Here is an 18,680-nt window from a genome sequence, read left to right on the forward strand (position 1 = left end):
GGTGTGGCATTTCCCTAGGGGATCCTCATGGGGCTGGGGCACAGGGCATCTCTTCAGACCCCTGGTTGGGCACGCCTCCTGGCAAGGTGTGCCCTGCCCCCCCTGCTGCAGGCACTGGCCCTCTGCTTGCTCCGCTGGTCGCTGGTCGCAATGAGCAGTGCCTCGTCTCCCTTTGCTCTCTTTTCTGTGTCCTGGGAGAGATGTGCCTGGGAGCGTTCAGCCCAGTAGGAGACCTGCATTTCCGGGCTGTGGGCTTCTGGGAGCTGGCCCTTCCTGAGCAGGGAGTGGCTGTGGTCTTTTTGTGTGGCCTGAAGTTTGGCGCTCAGTTCCTCGGGGCCTGGGACCGTGCCGTGCAGGCTGCCCGCAGAGAAGGAGCGCCCTGGCGGAAGTGTCTGGACACAGCCTTTGTGAGGGCACAGGTGGTGCTGGGGGCGAGTCTGCCCCTTGCCCTGGGAGTCGGGGTCCCTGGAGCAGCTGTAACCGTCTCTGTTCCTGGTGCTGTTTCCACACGAGCAGATGACGCTCCTAGCGGGCAGCCACACGTAGAAGTTTTACATAAAGGCTGCTGCCCGCCCTGCTGGGGAGCCAAGGAGGACACCACCGCTTGCATCCAGGCTGGCTTGGGGCACTTCCTGCTGTCCCTGAGTGGCGGGTCCATGGCTGGGGGGGCTGTGGGGATAAGGGGGGCTGGGACAGGGGTGGCGCCCCGCCGGGCACCTGCCACACCAGAGCTCCTGATGGTGTCAGGTGTGTAGCCCTTGTCCATCGCTCACAACACCCCCCTGCTGTGTCTCACCCACTGTGGGTGGGAGAAGCTGAGGCGCACAGGGGGGGTTCACTGTCAGAGATACAGAGGATCGGAGCGGGGGCTGCAGCTGAGCCTCGCCTGCTGCCCACGGTAAACAACGCTGCCAGCCGCAGTTTGCGCACTTTTGTGTGCCTGCCTCCGCCCGCGTCCCCTCTGTGACAGAGACAGCGAAGAGAGGGAAGAGAGCCAAGCGGCCTTGACCAGCCTCTGCGTGTGCAGAGTTCAGCGCTTGGACGGTTGGGCGGAGCTCTCCCCAGAATCCCGTGTGCAGGGGCAGCCGGTGCGGGCAGGGAGGGAGCGGCAGGTGCACCGTCTGTCGTCTGAGCTGCCTGAGTGCACCGCCTGCTCCGGCTCCCCTGCGCCCCCCCTCCCCCCGCCGCGCGCGGGTCAGCTGCTCAGGTTCGGGTTCCCCCCGCACAGGAGAAGTGCCGCTGGCTTTTTCTTTTTTCCTCTTTGCTTTGCATGACTTGAAATTCCAGGTACCTCATTCACCTGGTGTTTATGCTACGAGAACAGGTCGGCACGTTGTTTGGAACTGGTGCCTTTCCAAGGGCAGGTGCTGGGGGTTCCCAGTGGGGCCCCGCCCTTGGAGACCCAGTGTGGGGGCTGCGTGGGCAAAGTGCCTCCCACGAGGCCACCCGTTTGTGTGGACTCTGGCCTGGAGGAGACGGGGTGAGAGGGCCCTGGGGTGCTCCCGGTTTTGGTTGTTGGGGTGCCGGGCATGGGCGTTTGTAGTGGTTTGATGCACGGGTCTGGCTCCACACCGGAAACTGCCCACCAGCCTGGGACAGACCCGGGTGACAGCTTCAGTCTGGGGCGGGTGAGAGAACAGCACGTGCTCGGGTGGGGTGGGAGGCCACGTGGAGCCAGCTCTGTGCACACGCGGCTCCTGGCGGTGTGCTGTTCCAGAGAAGGGCCAGTGGGCGAGCGTGGCAGGACAGGGGTGCAGGGGTGAGTGCCACCTTCCGCAGCCAAATCCCGTGTCAGGCAGGTGTGCGTCCTGCGGCGCTGTGCACCCAGCTCCCTGCTAATGCTCCCGGGAAGCAGCAGCAGGCGGCCCAAGTGCTCGGGCCCCGCACCCACGTGGGAGGCGCAGTTGGAAGTCCTGGCTCCCGGCTTCAGCTTGGCCCAGCCCCGACTGTTGCAGCCAGTTGTCACTCTCTCTCTCTCTCTCTCTCTCTCTCTCTCTCTCTCTCTCTCTCTGTCTCTCCCTCTCCCTCTCTTTATCCTTCTGTCTCTCTTACTCTTTTTTTTTTTTTTAATTTGAAAGACGGAGTTACAGAGAGGGAGAGACAGAGAGAGAGGTCTTCCATCCACTGGTTCACTCCCAGATGGCTGCAACGCCCAGAGCCAGGAGCCAGGAGCTTCTTCCGGGTCTCCCACACGGGTGCAGGGGCCCAAGGACTTGGGCCATCTCCTACTGCTTTCCCAGGCCACAGCAGAGAGCTGGATCGGAAGTGGAGCAGCCGGGACTAGAACCGCCACGCACATGGAATGTTGGCACTGTAGGCCAGGGCGTTAACCCGCTGCCCCACAGCGCCGGCCCCAGCACTTACGCCATTCTCTGCTGCTTTTCCAGGCATAGTGGCAGGGAGCTGGATCAGAAGTGCAGCAGCCGGGACTCGAACTGGCAGCCATACGGGATGCCAACGCTGCAGGTGCTGGTGTTGCAGGTGGCGGCTTTACCTGCTACACACAGTGCTGGCTCCTTGAGCACCTTCTGTTTCCAGCAGTTTCCATCCCAGGCCGCTGGGCCAGTGCCTTTCCAAGATGCGTCCTGCAGGTGGGGTTGACCTTGGAGTTGCTCTGAGGACAGTTAGCGCTGATGGTTTTGCTTTGAAACTGAGAAATTTGTTGCAGGGTAGAAAGAACAGTTTCGATGCATTTGCACCAAGAGCAGCCGCGGGGGGCGGGGGAGCAGGGAGCGTGAGCGACCCGTGCAGGGGCTCTTCCTGGGCCGTCGTCTCCCGGTGTGAGAAGTGGCCAGCCCCAGCCACTCTGCCTTGCACTGTCTCAGCTGTGGTCCAGTTCCTGCGGAGACACAGGAATTAGGTGATTCCGGTTCTCTGGAGGAGTCTAGAGGAGCCGAGGCTGCTGTGTGCGCAGCTGGAGGGAACGCAGGCGGGAGCTGACGATCCCAGGGGCTCTGTGGTTGGCCCATGACCTTGGGGCTCCTGACGATCCCAGGGGCTTTGTGGTTGGCCCACGACCTTGGGGCTCCTGACGCTCCCAGGGGCTCTGTGGTTGGCCCACGACCTTGGGGCTCCAGACGCTCCCAGGGGCTTTGGGTTGGCCCATGACCTTGGGGCTTCTCGGCCTGGGGTGCCGGGCTCCAGACGATCCCAGGGACTTTGGGTTGGCCCATGACCTTGGGGCTCCAGACAATCCCAGGGGCTTTGTGGTTGGCCCACGACCTTGGGGCTCCTGACGATCCCAGGGGCTTTGTGGTTGGGCCACGACCTTGGGGCTCCTTGGCCTGGGGTGCCGGGCTCCAGACGCTCCCAGGGGCTTTGGGTTGGCCCATGTCCTTGGGGCTCCAGACTATCCCAGGGGCTCTGTGGTTGGCCCACAACCTTGGGGCTTCTCGGCCTGGGGTGCCGGGCTCCAGACGATCCCAGGGACTTTGGGTTGGCCCACGAGCCCAGAGGAACGGGGCTTCAAGGTCGGAGCTGTCTGCTGGGTCGCAGGTTGTCATAAAGGCAGCACTGGTCACCTTCAGCTCCCACTTGCCGGTTCTCATGGGGCCTCCATCAGACACCCCCCCATCTCGATCCAAGGGGGGGCCCAGGGGTCCCCTCTGACCCCGGCCAGCCCAGCTGCGAGACCTCACCACGTGTGGCACACCTGCCGTAAAACACTTGCCTGGAGAAGAGCGGTGTTCATCTGGAATTCCAAGTTCAGCCTTCCATTCCTTGACTTTGAGATGGTTTATGGAATTCGAAAGTTCCTTCCAAAAGAAAAAGAATCTCAAGCATTAAGCAGACCGAGGGCTGGTTGCTTTCAAGGGAGCTTCTCCCAAGGAGGCAGATGTTGGCTCCACGGAGCCCTGCTTTGGGGCACTCCTGGGACCTCAGAGAGTCCCGTGTCGTAGCCACAGGTTCGCGACCTCGCTCGTGTTTAAGTTTGGAAGATCCAGGGCTGACACCACGGGAGGCTTCGGGGCCCCAGGCCAGCAGGTCCTGGCCGTGGAGACCCTGGGGGGCGCCCACATGGAGCCGCTGGGTCTGCCGAGTGTCGTGTTGGAGATGCTGACCCTTGGCTGTTCACGCGCACGAGCGGACCTGCAGCGTGGGTTGGGAGAGTTTAAGCCCCATTGTGGATAACGCCTTAATACGCTAAAAGCAGATTACTTGTCTTTAAAGCCTCCTTTCCATTTGGTTCCATTTGCCAAATGGGGCCCTTGGTGTCCGCAGGGCGCTGGAGGCCCAGGCTGGCCCTGTGCCCGACCCTGCACGCAGACGAGCTCAGGAAAGGCCCTGTCTGGCTGCGTCCGTGCCGAGGCAGGTGCCGGTGGGGTCTCTGATGAGCTTTTCCAGCTATGCACCTGTGGGGGGCAAAGAAAGGGCGGTCCCTGGGGCAGGTGCTTCTTAGGGCTGGGCCGGTGCCCCAGGGCGTGGTCCTGGCCATGACTCTTTCAAGGCCTTCCTTGTATTTGCTTGTTTACTGGCTGTCAGTCACGTGCTCCGGTCTCTGCGGACAAACGGGGTGGGGGCGAGGGGCAGGGCTTTCTGTGGGGCTGAGTGGAAAGGGAAACCCAACTCCCTCTCCCCATTCAAGGCACCAGGTAAGTGCGTTTTCTCAGTGAGACTCCGGTCGGTTAATTTGGAAGGTTGCAGAAAAACAGGCGCGGGGCTCCAGCGAGCGCCTGGTTGGCTTCGTGCGGCTGCTGCCACGGGCGGTGGCTTCCCCGTGGCGTGGCGTGGGAACAGTGTCCTCCATGACGGCTGACGTGGCTTACCCAGGCGGTGGCCTGTGACCTCAGGAGGTGATGCAGATCTGTAGCCGACCCCTGCGGAGCCGTCGCTCGGGGCCGGGTGACGGCGGCGACCGTGCACCTTGCGGCTGATGTAGACAGAGGCAGCTTTTCTAGTTCTAGATCTGGGTCGTCGAGGGTTCCACCGTGGACGTGGGAAAGTGCCCTCTGCCGGGGGCTCGGCATGGGGACCTGGCATGGGGGCCGGGGAGCCGGTGCTGCCCTGGGGAGAGCTGCCGAGGGCGGAGCTGGCGGGGCTGGTGACGGTGACGGTGAGGGGCACCGGGAGACGAGAAAGGCGAAGGGAGAATGTCCCAGCCTTGAACTTGCTGGAATCGCAGACTCGGGCAACGTAATTATTTTGATAATCTTTTCCACTTAGTGTTTTAGATTCCGATAAATCCACTGGGGGATTGAAGAATGTTCTCCTCCTCTTCCAGGCACTCGCGCAGTGGGGTCAGCCGCTCCCTAGGGAGAGGGGCGGGCCGCCTCATACCCTCAGCCTCCCGACGGCACCAGCGCCTCTCCCTCTGCCCGCCGGTGCACACCTGGCACCTGGCCTCACCCTTGTGCCACTGTGCTGGCTCGGCCCGCTGCCGGGGTCGGCTAGCCGCTTGCTGTAGGAGGTCCACTCCAGTGAGGGAGCCCTGGCAGGAGGCAGATGTCCTCTGGGCCGCGTTAGCTGTAAAGATCACCCCTCCTAAATGCCTTCCGACTGATGTCAGAGCCATGCCTGCGTCATGACGTCACGCTGTCCCCGACTTGCAGAGCCTTGATGAGCCGTGCCGTCCGTCTTTGGCACGGCTGCGTTCTTCTGTGACTGCTCAGTAACCTCGCCCTGTCTCCTGCAGGTGGTGACCTGTCACGCGGTGGCCGACAGCGTGCAGTTCTTGGTGAGCGCAGGGCCCGCCCCCGCCCAGAGCGCAGGATGCCGGCTCTACGACGTGCGGCTCTCCCCGGCTCATCTGCAGGTGGGGGGAACGGCTCTCGGGCACCTGCGGTGGGGGGCTCGCTCACGCGTGCTTGTGTGCCCTGTGCCGGAAATCAGAGTGGGACAACGCCCTCCCTGTACATGCACAGGCACAGACACGGATGTAGACTTACACAGACACAGACACACATGGACACATGTGCACACAGACACACGCACATAGACCCAGATACAGACTTGCACAGACACACAGACATACACACATACACACACATATTCTCAGACACACATGTAGATACACACACCAGACACACATGCAGATACACACACATAGACACACAGACTCACACAGTCATACACACATAAACATACATATGCATATATGGAGACACATACACACATGCACACATACACACACTGAGACATACACATGTACATGGAGAACACATACAAATATACATGCATACGCACACAAACACATACACATATGTGCACGTACACAGAGACACACATATACACAGACACGTATACACACATATACACAGACACATATACACACAGACATACCTAGTCATACATACACAGCCACACACACAGACTACGGACATTCACGTAAGAACTCGGTGCCTTCGCGGCCCCTCAGCCAGTCGGGGGCTCCGTCGGCAGAGTGAGCCGAGAGGCGTCTGACGGGAGGCGGCTGCAGCCCAGCGCCAGGCCCAGCCCTCGGCCGCCTGCTCCGCACGCCGTGCCGATCCCGCACCGCGCACGCCTCTGTCTGGTTTTTTAAAACGTCGACCTTGGCAGAACCTCTTGTTCTCATACGTCGACCAGCAGCACAGTCGGTTCCCGCACCTGTGGCTCCCTTTCTGGGGTTTGTTATCCCAGGTGAACTGCCGTCTAAAATGGTGCACGGAAAATTCCTAAACAGTGGCTGAGTTTGAGACTGCTTGCCCTTCTGAGTATGTGACGAAACTGCTCTCCCTCCGTCCAGTGTCCACACTGTGTCCGTTCCTGCCCGTTAGTCACTCAGCAGCCGTCTCAGCTGTGGGATCGGCTGTCCCAGCTCCACGGTAGCCATCTCGGCCGTGGGATCAGCTGTCCCAGCTCCACGGTACCCGTCTGGGCCATGGGATCAGCTATCTCAGCTCCACGGCAGCTGTCTCGGCCGTGGGATCGGCTATCCCAGCTCCACGGTACCCGTCTGGGCCGTGGGATCAGCTGTCTCGGGTCCACAGTTGCTGGTGACCCCGGCGAGGTAGCCTGACGCTGCATAGCAGGGCCTCGGCGCCTGCCTGCCCTGGTCCCACGTCACCACGGCAGCACGGGTGTAAGGAGGGAGGCCAGGGCAGGTCACTCACTACGCTACATTGTTATCGTCCTGTTATTCACTGTTAGTCTTTGGCAGTGTCTGATTGATACATTCACCTGTACCCTAGGGGCGTGTGTCTAGGCTGACCTCGGAGGTCGGGTGTGATGCTGCCCGTGGCCCGGCGTCCCCCGTGGGTCAGGGAAGTGTTCCCCGTGGAGGCATCGCACACCGGCCTCCAGACTGGGCTGCCGGAACCTGCGCTGACCATCATCTGTCACAGCAGCAAATGAATACACCCCCTTCCCTGCTGGCTCAGGCTCTGTGTTTTTGTTTTTGTTTTTTTTTAAGATTTATTTATATATTTGAAAGGCAGAGTTACAGAGAGGCAGGGGCCGGGTGGGGGGGAGGGAGAGTGAGAGAGTGAGTCTTCCATCTGCTGGTTCACTCCCCAGGTGACCACAATGGCCTGAGCTGAGCTGATCTGAAGCCAGGAGCCAGGAGCTTCCTCCAGGTCTCCCACACCAGTGCAGGGGCCCAGAGACTCGGGCCATCTTCCACTGCTTTCCCAGGCCACAGCAGAGAGCTGGATGGGAAGAGGAGCAGCCGGGACTCAAACAGGTGCCCACGTGGGACGCCGGCACTGCAGAAGGCGGTGGCTTTACCCACTGTGCCACAGCACCAGCCCCTCAGGGGCCTCTTTCTAAAGCAGAAATCTCAACTCCGCCTGCTCCTGCCCCACCCCCGCCCCACGCGACGGGGAGGGCGAGACTTCAGACTCAGTTCCCCAGACGCTCACTGCCTGCTAGAAGCAGGCTGAGAACAGGGCTGCCTTCCAGGAAATTCTAGGAATAAAGCGCTTTCGCCCCGCTGTCCCAGGGAACTAGCTTGTGCCCCACTGCACCAGGCAGGCGGCGGCAGGGACGCACGGGGGTTCCCACTGCGGCCACCTCTGGGCAGCTTCCAGGCAAAGAGCGCTGGAGAAGCAGGGCGGCCCCTGCCTGGGACCAGAGGCCACCGCGAGGCTCCGCCAGCAGCAGCGGCCTCTTCTGTGTCGAGACCAAAGGCGGGCCGGCGCTGTGGCGCAGCGGGTGAAGCCGCCGCCTGCAGCACCTACGCACCTGCACCCTATATGGGCGCCACTGCAAGTCCCGGCTGCTCCCCTTCCGATCCAGCTCCCAGCTGATGCACCTGGGAAAGCAGCAGAGCACGGCCCACGTGCTCGGGCCCTGCACCCACGAGGGAGACCAGGAGGAAGCTCCTGGCTCCTGACTCCAGATCGGCCCAGCTCCAGCAGCTGTGGACATTTGGGGAGTGAACGAACGGATGGAAGACCTTTCTCTCTCTCTCTGTAACTCTGCCTTTCAAATCAATCAATCTTTAAAAACATGTGCCTGATCACAACAGCCTACGGGACTCCTCCCTGCCGAGGACGCAGCAGGGCTCTGGGTCAGTCCCCAAATTGCTAACCAGGTACAGGGACAGAGCGAGGGACACAGGCTGGATTCACAGCAGCCCAAGGCAGGCCCGGGAGCGCCAGCCGCTCGGGAGCCCAGGGAGTATCCAGGAGGAGCCGCCTGAGGATGGACCAGGCCCGTCTGCTGCTACAGAGACGGACAGCACCCTCCCCGCAGACGTCACACGTGTCACACAGAAGCACACACTGCAATCTCTCACGCTTACTGTGGGCAGTCCTCGATCAGGAGGTCACAGGGACACAGCCGTCCCTGCCTCCACGGGGAACACTTCCCTGACCCACGGGGGACGCCGGGCCACGGGCAGCATCACACCCGACCTCCGAGGTCAGCCTAGACACACGCCCCTAGGGTACAGGTGAATGTATCAATCAGACACTGCCAAAGACTAACAGTGAATAACAGGACGATAACAATGTAGCGTAGTGAGTGACCTGCCCTGGCCTCCCTCCTTACACCCGTGCTGCCGTGGTGACGTGGGACCAGGGCAGGCAGGCACCGAGGCCCTGCTATGCAGCGTCAGGCTACCTCGCCGGGGTCACCAGCAACTGTGGACCCGAGACAGCTGATCCCACGGCCCAGACGGGTACCGTGGAGCTGGGACAGCCGATCCCACAGCTGAGACAGCTGCCGTGGAGCTGAGATAGCTGATCCCATGGCCCAGACGGGTACCGTGGAGCTGGGACAGCCGATCCCACAGCTGAGACGGTGGGTGGGAGTCAGCTCCTCGGGGCTGTGGGGCCTGAGCTGGCATGAGTGGTCGTGGCAGCCCCGCTCCCCCACCCTCTGCCCCAGCCTGGACTCCCCAGTCTCACCTCCCTGGCTGGCTCTGGCGATTGCCCTGTGGCCACCTGCAGAACCCAGGGCCCCACCCAGTCCTCGCCCTGACCACCGCCGCAGGACCCCCAGGCTGGTAAGGTCCCGTATGCACAGGCTCCTGGGAGGAGGGCATGCAGGTCGTGGGGACCACAGCTCTGCCGCCCCGAGATGGGCGGGACTGGACGTGGCGCCGTGAGACACAGGGGTCTGGTTCTGGGGCTGTGGAAGTGGCCCAGGCAGGAGATGGTAGGGTGCCGCTGGATTCCATGCGCCATCTTTGAGGGGTGTGGGCCTGGGCTGGGGGGCGGGGTCTGTGTCCAGGGCTGGGGATGAGGCGCCCCGGGCCCTCTCTGCTCTATGCCTTGGCGGTCATCTGAGAAGCAAAAATGCAAAGTGCCGTTCGCTCCGCGTTTGAAGAGAGACCGCAGGGTGTGGCGGCATCGGCTCTCGGCTGCCAGCGCTGCGGTGGGGGCGGGCAGGTGCAGCTGGCAGGACGCCGGCTGCTGTGACAGGCCCGGGGGAGGCTGAGGTTGCCTGTGTAAGTGCACGCATACCACGCACACGTGTGCACTTCCACACGCACACGCGTGATCAGCAAGGCTGGGGAGAGGGCTGATCTCCACTAACCCTCTTATTCTTTTCCACAGCTGGAGTTCCACCTGGAAGAAAAGAGAGAGGACATCCGGGTCACGTGGTCCCTCATCAATGTGCCCGAGACGTCCGTGGACGTGCAGCCCAGAGCCGCGGGGGAGGTCGGTCCCGGGCTCTCGTGGTTCTTCCTGTGGTGTGCGTGAGACACACGCGTGAGGACAGGCTCCGCGGGAGCTCGCTCCCGGCACTGGCAGGCTCCACACACCCCCAGCTTTCCCTCCCAGACTGGCTTGGGCCACGTGGCTTCTTCCAGGTCTCCCACGCGGGTGCAGGGGCCCAAGCACTTGGGCCATCTTCCACCGCTTTCCCAGGCCACAGCAGAGAGCTGGATTGGAAGTGGAGCAGCCGGGACTAGAACTGGCGCCCATGTGGGATGCTGGCACTGCAGGTGGCGGCTTTACCAGCTACGCCACAGCGCCACCCCCACTGTTACATGTTTTGTGCTGGCTATGAATTACTGCTGAAGTCAGCAAATCGACACCCCCTTCCCCAGAAGATCTCCTGGAGTCCCAAGGGTACAAAGCAGCGTGGCCCTGACCCCAGGACTACCTCGTCTGGGAGGCGTGAGAGAGCCGTAGCCCTGCCCTCCACGGCGTGAGCTCTCGGTCCCGGGGGAGCCGACAACTTGTCCTGTTTCACCAGGGCCCGGTGCTCGAGACAAACACGGTCCTGGAGCCGCTCAGGGACATCCTGAAGCATCTGGTCAGCTCTGCCTCTCCGTCCCTGGCTCTGAGCGCCAAGCCTACGGACGCCAAGGAAGCCCAGGTAAACCCTCCGCCAGGTGCGGCTGCATCCGAGCCGTTAGGGGACCCAGCCTGCAGCTCCCGGGGCGCCCTCGTGTGTGTCCAGTGGCCCTTGACCTCCAGCAGAGGCTGCGTGAACGCTGGCTGGTCAGCAACGCCCCTGGTCTTGGGCTGAAGCCCCGGGGTCCAAGCAGCGTCCCACAGCACCGCGGGACGGGCGTGAGCGGCTACTGGGCGGCTCGCCAAGCCCCGCCTCACCCTGAGCAGGCCCTGGGGCTCTGCCTGGCCTGAGCCCAAAGTTGACTTTTCACCGTGCATTGAGAGCCAGTGCCTGGGACCCCCTCCCGCCAGGGATAACGTTGCCCCGGCAGCTCGCAGAGCAACACTGGTGGACGAGCCTGGGACCTGGCCCTGCCTGCTGTCGCATCCACCCTGTGGCCGAGGCAGGGCGGGGGCAGCTGGCGTCACTCGGCTGGCCCACCTCCGCCCGTCTGCCGTCACTCGGCTGGCCCACCTCCGCCTGTCTGCCGTCACTCGGCTGGCCCACCTCCGCCTGTCTGCCGTCACTCGGCTGGCCCACCTCCGCCTGTCTGCCGTCACTCGGCTGGCCCACCTCCGCCTGTCTGCCGTCACTCGGCTGGCCCACCTCCGCCTGTCTAGTGTCACTCGGCTGGCCCACCTCCGCCCGTCTGGCGTCACTCGGCTGGCCCACCTCCGCCTGTCTAGTGTCACTCGGCTGGCCCACCTCCGCCTGTCTGCCGTCACTCAGCTGGCCCACCTCCGCCTGTCTGCCGTCACTCGGCTGGCCCACCTCCGCCTGTCTAGTGTCACTCGGCTGGCCCACCTCCGCCCGTCTGGCGTCACTCGGCTGGCCCACCTCCGCCTGTCTAGTGTCACTCGGCTGGCCCACCTCCGCCTGTCTGCCGTCACTCGGCTGGCCCACCTCCGCCTGTCTGCCGTCACTCGGCTGGCCCACCTCCGCCTGTCTGACAAGGCTGTCACCTGACTCCCTGCCTAAACTCTTGGGCGGAGCGTCTGCCCTGGGCTGCCTGCCCTCAGCATCCCTTGGCTTAACTGATCGTTTTACATCTTTGCTAGCTCTGGGGTTTGTGTAAAAATATTTATTGCGAAATTAGACATCAGTAGCAGGTGGAACAGTAGAAACTTCACCAACAGGAGGAATGAAGCCGCTTTGGGTAACCAGCAGTCTGGGAACAAGTTACAGGGACGTGAAAGCATTTTCTTTCTTCCTCATTTTTTTAAAATTTTACTTATTTGAGAGGCAGAGTGACAGAGACAGAGGCAGAGAGGGGTCTTCCATCTGCTGGTTCACTCCCCAATGGCCGCAGTGGTCGAAGCTGCGCTGATCCGAAGCCAGGAGCCAGCAGCTTTTTCCGGGTCTCCCACGCGGGTGCAGGGGCCCAAGGACTTGGACCATCTGCTGCTGCTGTCCCAGGCCACAGCAGAGAGCTGGATCGGAAGAGGAGCAGTAGGGATTTGAACCGGCATCCATATGGGATGCAGGCATCATGCCACAGTGCTGGCGCCAGGGTTAATCGTACTGTTAATTGTGGAGTTTATGCAAATAGCCTGGCTGCCCATTATACTGGTCAGTCCGAGGCCGGCAGGCTGCAGAGCCACCTGAGCCAGAGCTGGGTTCGAGCGTGAGGCTTGGGTGGGAGACGCCCTGTGCCCCAGAGGGCTCTGCGACAGCTCCGTCAGCCCTTCAGCCGCTGACTTACACGTGGACGTCGTCCAGACGCACTCCCAGCCCCACCCAGAGCAGTGCCGGACGTGGTACCGGGGCCCCCAGAGTCCAGTTACACTGAAAACGCGTCCCAGCTCCAGCCCAGACCCGGGGCGGCCCCAGGCCCTGTGCTGGGCCACCGGGACCGCCCGGGGCTTCACTTCCTGGTGCCTCCAGCTCCCAGCATTCAGACCCCCCCCCCCCGCTTTCCAAATGGGCCCCTGGAGAACTCTGGGCCCAGGCAGCCCCCTAAAGGATTCTGGGTCAAGTCAGCACCCAGGTCTCTGCCTGGACAGCCCTGGTTTGAAAACAGGGGGTCCGGGGTGGGTCCTTCCCATGCCCGGGGGAGATGTCCTGGCACCCCTCTGGCACGGGGTGGGAGCGTCGCTGGGCCGGCTGCTCCTGCCACTGTCGGCTTCTGCCTGTGTTCTCCTTCTGTGCGTGTCAGCTCCGGCCTGCAGGAGGGAGGTGGCCACGGGCCAGTGGCCCACAAGGGGCAGGGGTGGGGGCAGAGGCACCTGCAGCTCGGAGAGGACATCCTCCCTGTCCTAGGGCCTGCAGGGTTGGATGGTGTGGACCCCTGGGACTGTGCCCTGCATCCCAGCGCAGCCACACGGGGAGCCCTGCGCGGGATGTGGCCACAGATCAAGGCGAGGGGTCGCTGCCCAGCAGCCACCGGGGCCGCCGCTCCTGTGTGTCTCTCCGCAGACCCTCCAGCGCGCTCCGGCCGCTGCCCAGGACCCCTGCCCCCCCAAGCCGCCGAGGGCGCATGAGCTGAAGCTGCTGGTGAGGAACGTCCGAGCCTCGCTGCTGAACGACGCTGGCGCTTCAGGTGGGTGCTGGCCGCCCGCGACGGGGTCACCCCTACCCCGTGGCCTGGGGGCTCGGGGGCTGGGACGACGCCCGGGCACCCCTGTGGGGTCTGCACTGAGACCCCTGCCTTGGTTGGAAGAGGGGGAGAGGGGATGGGACTGTCGTGTGCCCTCTTTCTGTAGTCTGGAAAGTGCCTTCCACTTACTGGTTCTTCGTTCATCCTCCCTCCGCCCTCTGCACTGTGCAGCCCTCAGTTCGTGATTAGCATCCCTGGCTGCAGGGGTGGGGGTCCCACAGGGGAGATCGATGGGTGGCAGAGGCCCGTGGCTCACAAAGATCCCTCAGGGAACGTTGGAAGGGGTTCCTTCCACTTCGCAAGGCACAGGCAGGCTGCACTGACTTCCAGCGTGCTCGGCAGAGCTCGCCGTGGCCGGCTGTGCAGGTGCACTTCCTGTCGCCGTGTCAGCCACGCTGCTCTGTGGCCGGGTGGGCTCCTGGGGCTCGGCTGGCTGGGGTGGGGGTCCCAGCCCGGTACACACCTGCTGTGAGGGCAGGCCCACTCCTCACCCTCCTGGGTTGTCCCCTCCCTCTGGGTCCCAGGCTCTCCCTGAATGGCTGTGAAAGCCAGGTAATAGGGTACGTGCAGGGCACTTGGCCGGGTGTGGGGTGGGGTTTGGACGCGGCGGCCGCCGGGCGGCATGCGGTACCTTCGGCACCTCGGGCTCCAGGGGGAGGCACTGTCTTGAAGCAGAAATAACTGTTTCTTAAAAAGGTCTTTGTTGACGGGGTCGGGTGTGGAGCGCCTGTGTCTGCTGAAGCCGACAGCGGAGAGACGATAATGATCTTGGTGCCATTTAAAGAGCCACTGAGCCGTGCGCTGCCGCAGGTGCTTTGCCGTTGCCGGCCACAAGGGCGGCGCGGATGTGCCGGCACTGACGTGGCCCAGCCCCAGGAGATACACGGCACAAACGCAAACCGCCTGTCCTGTGGGAGCCGGGAAAAGGGTTCTCTGGGAGGTGCCCCTGGAGTTGCAGTCATCCCAAATTCAAGTTTAGGCTTGGAAGTCACGGTTCTCAGCTCGCTGCTGGTCCTGCCGGAGCAGGTGCCTCCGCCCGTATCAGAGCACCCGTGTCCACACCGGCTCAGCTTCCCCTGCAGTGCACCCTGGGAGGCAGCGGGGTGGGGGGAGGTAGTCAGGTCCCTGCTGCGCGTGGGAGACCCCGAGGGAGCTCTCTGCTCCCGGCCTCCACCCAGGGCGGCCTCAGGCCTTGCAGGCATTTGGGTATGAACCAGTTCTCCCTCTCCCCTCGCTCCGCCTCAAACAAATAAAACTGGGCCCAGCTCTGAGGAAGGTCCACCCCTCTCCCACCCCGCCGGGAGCCCTGCCTGCAGGCAGGGCCGTTGGGGTCAGTTCAAGGCTGTTGACATTGAGGACAGGAAGAAATTGTTTTAATTAATTTATTTGAGAGGCAGAGCTACAGAGAGAGAGAGAGAGAGAGAGAGAGAGAGAGAGAGAGAGGTCTTCCATCCGCTGGTTCACTCCCCAAATGGCCACAACAGCCGGAGCCACACCAGTCTGAAGCCAGGAGCCAGGAGCTTCTTCCGGGTCTCCCACGTGGGTGCAGGGACCCAAGCACTTGGGCATCTTCCACTGCTTTCCCAGGCCACAGCAGAGAGCTGGATGGGAAGTGGAGCAGCCGGGACTCGAACCGGCGCCCATGTGGGATGCCGGCACTGCAGGCGGTGGCTTTACCTGCTACGCCACAGCTCCGGCCCCAGGAAGAAATTCTGTAAACCGCAGTGCAGGCCAGCGCTTTGAGAGTTTGTAGACGGCAAGCGAAGGAAAGAGCCTCAGAGGTCAGGCGGGCCATGTCATGCAGCTGTGGGTGGCGCGCAGGCCGTGTGTGAATGCGGCCACGTGTGAGGCTGATGCGTGTCCCTCTGCCCCGCTGTAGGCTCCGCTCAGCCTGTGTGCACCGCGCAGCTGAACGACCCCCTGCAGAGGTTCTCCAGCGGCCTCGCGAGATGCACCACTGACCTCACGTGGGAAGAAGAGTTCACCTTGTGAGTCTGCGCCGTCCCCACTGCCCCCGGAGAGAACATGAAAGTCGCGTGCTAGCCCCTGTCCACACGTTAGAAGTGAGGTGCCTTCAGCACTGGGAGTGCCACCCGTCTTCCTGTTTTTATCGTTACTTGAAAGGCAGAGAGACAGACAGGCAGCTGCTGGCTGCCTGCAACAGCTGGAGTGGGGCCAGGCCAAAGCCAGGAGCCGGCAGCTTCTTCTGGGTCTCCCATGCAGGTGCAGGGCCCAAGCACTTGGGTCATTCTCCACTGCTTTCCCAGGCCACAGCAGAGAGCTGGATGGGAAGTGGAGCAGCCGGGACTCGAACTGTTGCCCACGTGGGAGGCGGGCTCTCAGGCGGCGGCTTTACCCCCTACGCCACAGCACCAGCCCCTCCTGACGTGTGCTCGGAGAAGCAGCAGCTAACGACCGAGACCTGGCTCCCTGGCCCCCGTGTGGGAGACCAGGCTGAGTGCCAGGCTCCTGGTTTTGGCCTGGCCCTGCTCCAGGCTGCTGTGGGCGTCTAGGGAGTGAACCGGCAAATGTGTGATTCTCGCTCTCTCGCTCTCGCTCTCGCTCTTGGTGTGTGTGTTTCTTTGACTTTCAAGTAAAATAAATACATACATTTTAAGGAATGGATGAACACTCCCTTAGCAAACCCAGCCAGATCTGCACGCTAGAAATCTAGACGCAAGCTCTGCAGGCGGCTGTGCACCTGTGAGAAGCCGTTCAGCCCGAGAACTAAGGAATAAACTTCAGTTCAAAAAGATTTTTCACCTTCATGGTAGCAAAGCCTGGCAGTGGTGTTGAGCTTATTGATAATACGGCCAGAGCTGGCGATCAAAGACTTGGCCAAATAAATTGTCATGAGGCCAAGTAGCAGAATTATGCCTGTTAAAAATGGTATTGGCCGGCGCCGCGGCTCACTAGGCTAATCCTCCGCCTTGCGGCACTGGCACACCGGGTTCTAGTCCCGGTCGGGGCGCCGGATTCTGTCCCGGTTGCCCCTCTTCCAGGCCAGCTCTCTGCTGTGGCCAGGGAGTGCAGCGGAGGATGGCCCAGGTGCTTGGGCCCTGCACCCGCATGGGAGACCAAGAGAAGCACCTGGCTCCTGGCTTCGGATCAGCGCAGCGTGCTGACCGCAACATGCCGGCTGTAGCAGCCTCTTTGGGGGTGAACCAACAGAAAAAGGAAGACCTTTATCTCTGTCTCTCTCTCTCGCTGTCTAACTCTGCCTGCCAAAAAAAAAAAAAAAAAAAAAAATGGTGTCGCTTTCTCTGTTTTCATAAGAGAAAAGTAGGGGGCTGGCGTTGTGATGTAGCAGGTTAAGCCTCTGCCTATGAAGCCAGCATCCCCCATGGGCACCAGTTCCAGTCCTGGCTGCTCCACTTCCTGTCCAGCTCTCTGCTAATGGGCCTGGGGAAGCAGTAGAAGATGCCCAAGTCCTTGGGCCCCTGCACCCGCGTGGGAGACCCGGAGGAAGCTCCTGGCCCAGCCCAGGCTGTTGTGGCCATTTGGGGAGTGAACCAGCAGATGGAAGCAAAATCTCTCAGTCTCTCCTTCTCTCTCTCTAACTCTGCCTTTCAAATAAACAAATAAATCTTTCAAAAGAGAGAGACAAGTAGGAGGGAGGTACGTTATGTTCCTTATTTTGTCTGTGTAATTACATGAGGCGTTGCAGAATTCATGAAAAAATGGGAGGAAAAGATGGGTTCAGTTTGGTGCACGATGTTCTGAAACCCACGCCCAGTGTTTCCGTGTGCACATCTTGCGTGAGCTTTTTGTGGCTGTGGCTTCCGTGTGGCCCTGCGTTCCAATGAGCAAAAATTAAGCAGAAGGAAGCGCACCGCCCGCCCTGCCCGTGTTCCGTGGCTGCCAGGGGCGCACGCGTGCCCCGTCCCGGCTGCCAACAGCGCTGTCCCTGACTGTGACGACGCCGAGTCTGCTGTGTGCGTTACGTGTCTGTCGTTCTTTAAATACCGACAATTTTGTGTTCCTTTCCTTAAAAAAAAAAAAAAAAAAAAAAAAAAAAAAAAAAAACAATATATTTAAAAAATCAGAACAAATCAGTACCTTTTCAAGGCCCCGGCTTCTCCTTTCCCGCAGTGAACTGAATGCCAAGTCCAAGGAGCTGCACCTGCAGATCTCAGAAGACGGGCAGTCCTCAGGTGAGTGGCAGGTGGGTGGCCAGGCCCCGCCTCCTGGCCAGGCCCCTTCCCCGAAACCACCCCAGGCTTCCCAAAGGGCACTGAAGTTGCTAACAGTGCCCTCCAGGGGACTCGGGAAGCCTCTGGGAAATGGAACGGAGGGGTGCACGTTTGGTGCGCGCGTCCCGCAGTCTGGGCCGCGTTTCCCGAATGCGCATCCTCTGGTCCTTTTGAAAACTCCTGCATGCGTTTTGGGAAAATGTTCAGCTGATTCGTCAGCTTTTTAAGGCCAGTTCGGCGAGTGGGCGTGGTGCCTGGTCCAGCCTCCCGCCAGGGCAGACCTGAGCGGCAGCAGCAGCAGCTCAGGGAGTCGGGCTCCTGCATCTCACACAGGAGACCTGCGTCCAGTCCTGGCCTGGCCCTGGCCACCCCCGCTGCTGTGGGCATTTGGGGAGCAAACCAGCAGATGGGCAACACTGTCCCCTGCCCCTCCAAAAGGCCAAACCTTAAAACCTTTTAGGCAGCAACTCTGGGCTTAAAGGAGAATCTGGGGTGCTCCCAGGCTCAGGGACCTCCTTTGAGAAGATGGTTCAGTCAAGGCAAACCCACCACCTGCTATCCACCACCTGCTGCCCGCTGCCCACCGTCGGCTGCCCGCTGTCCACCGCCCGCCGCCCGCTGTCTGTCCTTACGTTGGGTTTCTGCAGCCATCGCCACACCCCTCTCCGAATCTTGCATCCTCCTGGAACCTGGCTCCCCTTCGCTCCTCCCCAGCCCCTGGAGACCCCCGCGGAACTTCCCGTCCCTGGCTTTTCCTTAAACATCGGTCCCAGTGCCTGGACCCGCGGTTTAGACACAAGAAAGCAGCAGCCGGAGTGGTTCCGGGGAAGCTGAGAGAGTGTGTGTGCCTGCAGTAAACCGGCAGCTCCCACGTGTGCTAGGCGTTTGCAGAGCCCCTCAAACAGCAAACTGGAGAAGGGGGACCCCCACCCGCCTCATCCAGCTAGGAAATCCAGCTGTTTGGTTGTTGCTAGCCCTACGCGTCCTACCCGTTACGTCACCAGGACTCCCGAGGTCACCGGGCTGCTCGGAGGCAAACCCTGAGCGTCCAGAGGGGGCCACGGGACACCCAGAGCAGGCCACAGCCGGCCGGGAGGGGAGCCTAGCGCTCACCCCGCTCTGCCGGTGGCAGCCAGGGCCCTGTG

General features: G+C 61.8%; 1 protein-coding gene across 3 annotated transcripts in view; it reads left to right on the forward strand.

Annotated features, from left to right (window-relative positions):
- Window positions 1-18,680, forward strand: part of C2CD2 (C2 calcium dependent domain containing 2) — a 51,899-nt gene that overhangs the window by 18,838 nt on the left and 14,381 nt on the right. For all 3 annotated transcript variants that reach the window (XM_070073135.1, XM_070073136.1, XM_070073137.1), the window contains exons 3-8: window positions 5,633-5,752; window positions 9,960-10,064; window positions 10,606-10,728; window positions 13,162-13,285; window positions 15,222-15,330; window positions 17,435-17,496. In XM_070073135.1, coding sequence (XP_069929236.1) covers window positions 5,633-5,752; window positions 9,960-10,064; window positions 10,606-10,728; window positions 13,162-13,285; window positions 15,222-15,330; window positions 17,435-17,496 — 643 coding nt within the window. The remainder of the gene's footprint in view (window positions 1-5,632; window positions 5,753-9,959; window positions 10,065-10,605; window positions 10,729-13,161; window positions 13,286-15,221; window positions 15,331-17,434; window positions 17,497-18,680) is intronic.

The sequence above is a fragment of the Oryctolagus cuniculus genome, chromosome 4 (genome assembly GCF_964237555.1).
Source record: "Oryctolagus cuniculus chromosome 4, mOryCun1.1, whole genome shotgun sequence".
NCBI classification, from domain to species: Eukaryota; Metazoa; Chordata; class Mammalia; order Lagomorpha; family Leporidae; genus Oryctolagus; species Oryctolagus cuniculus.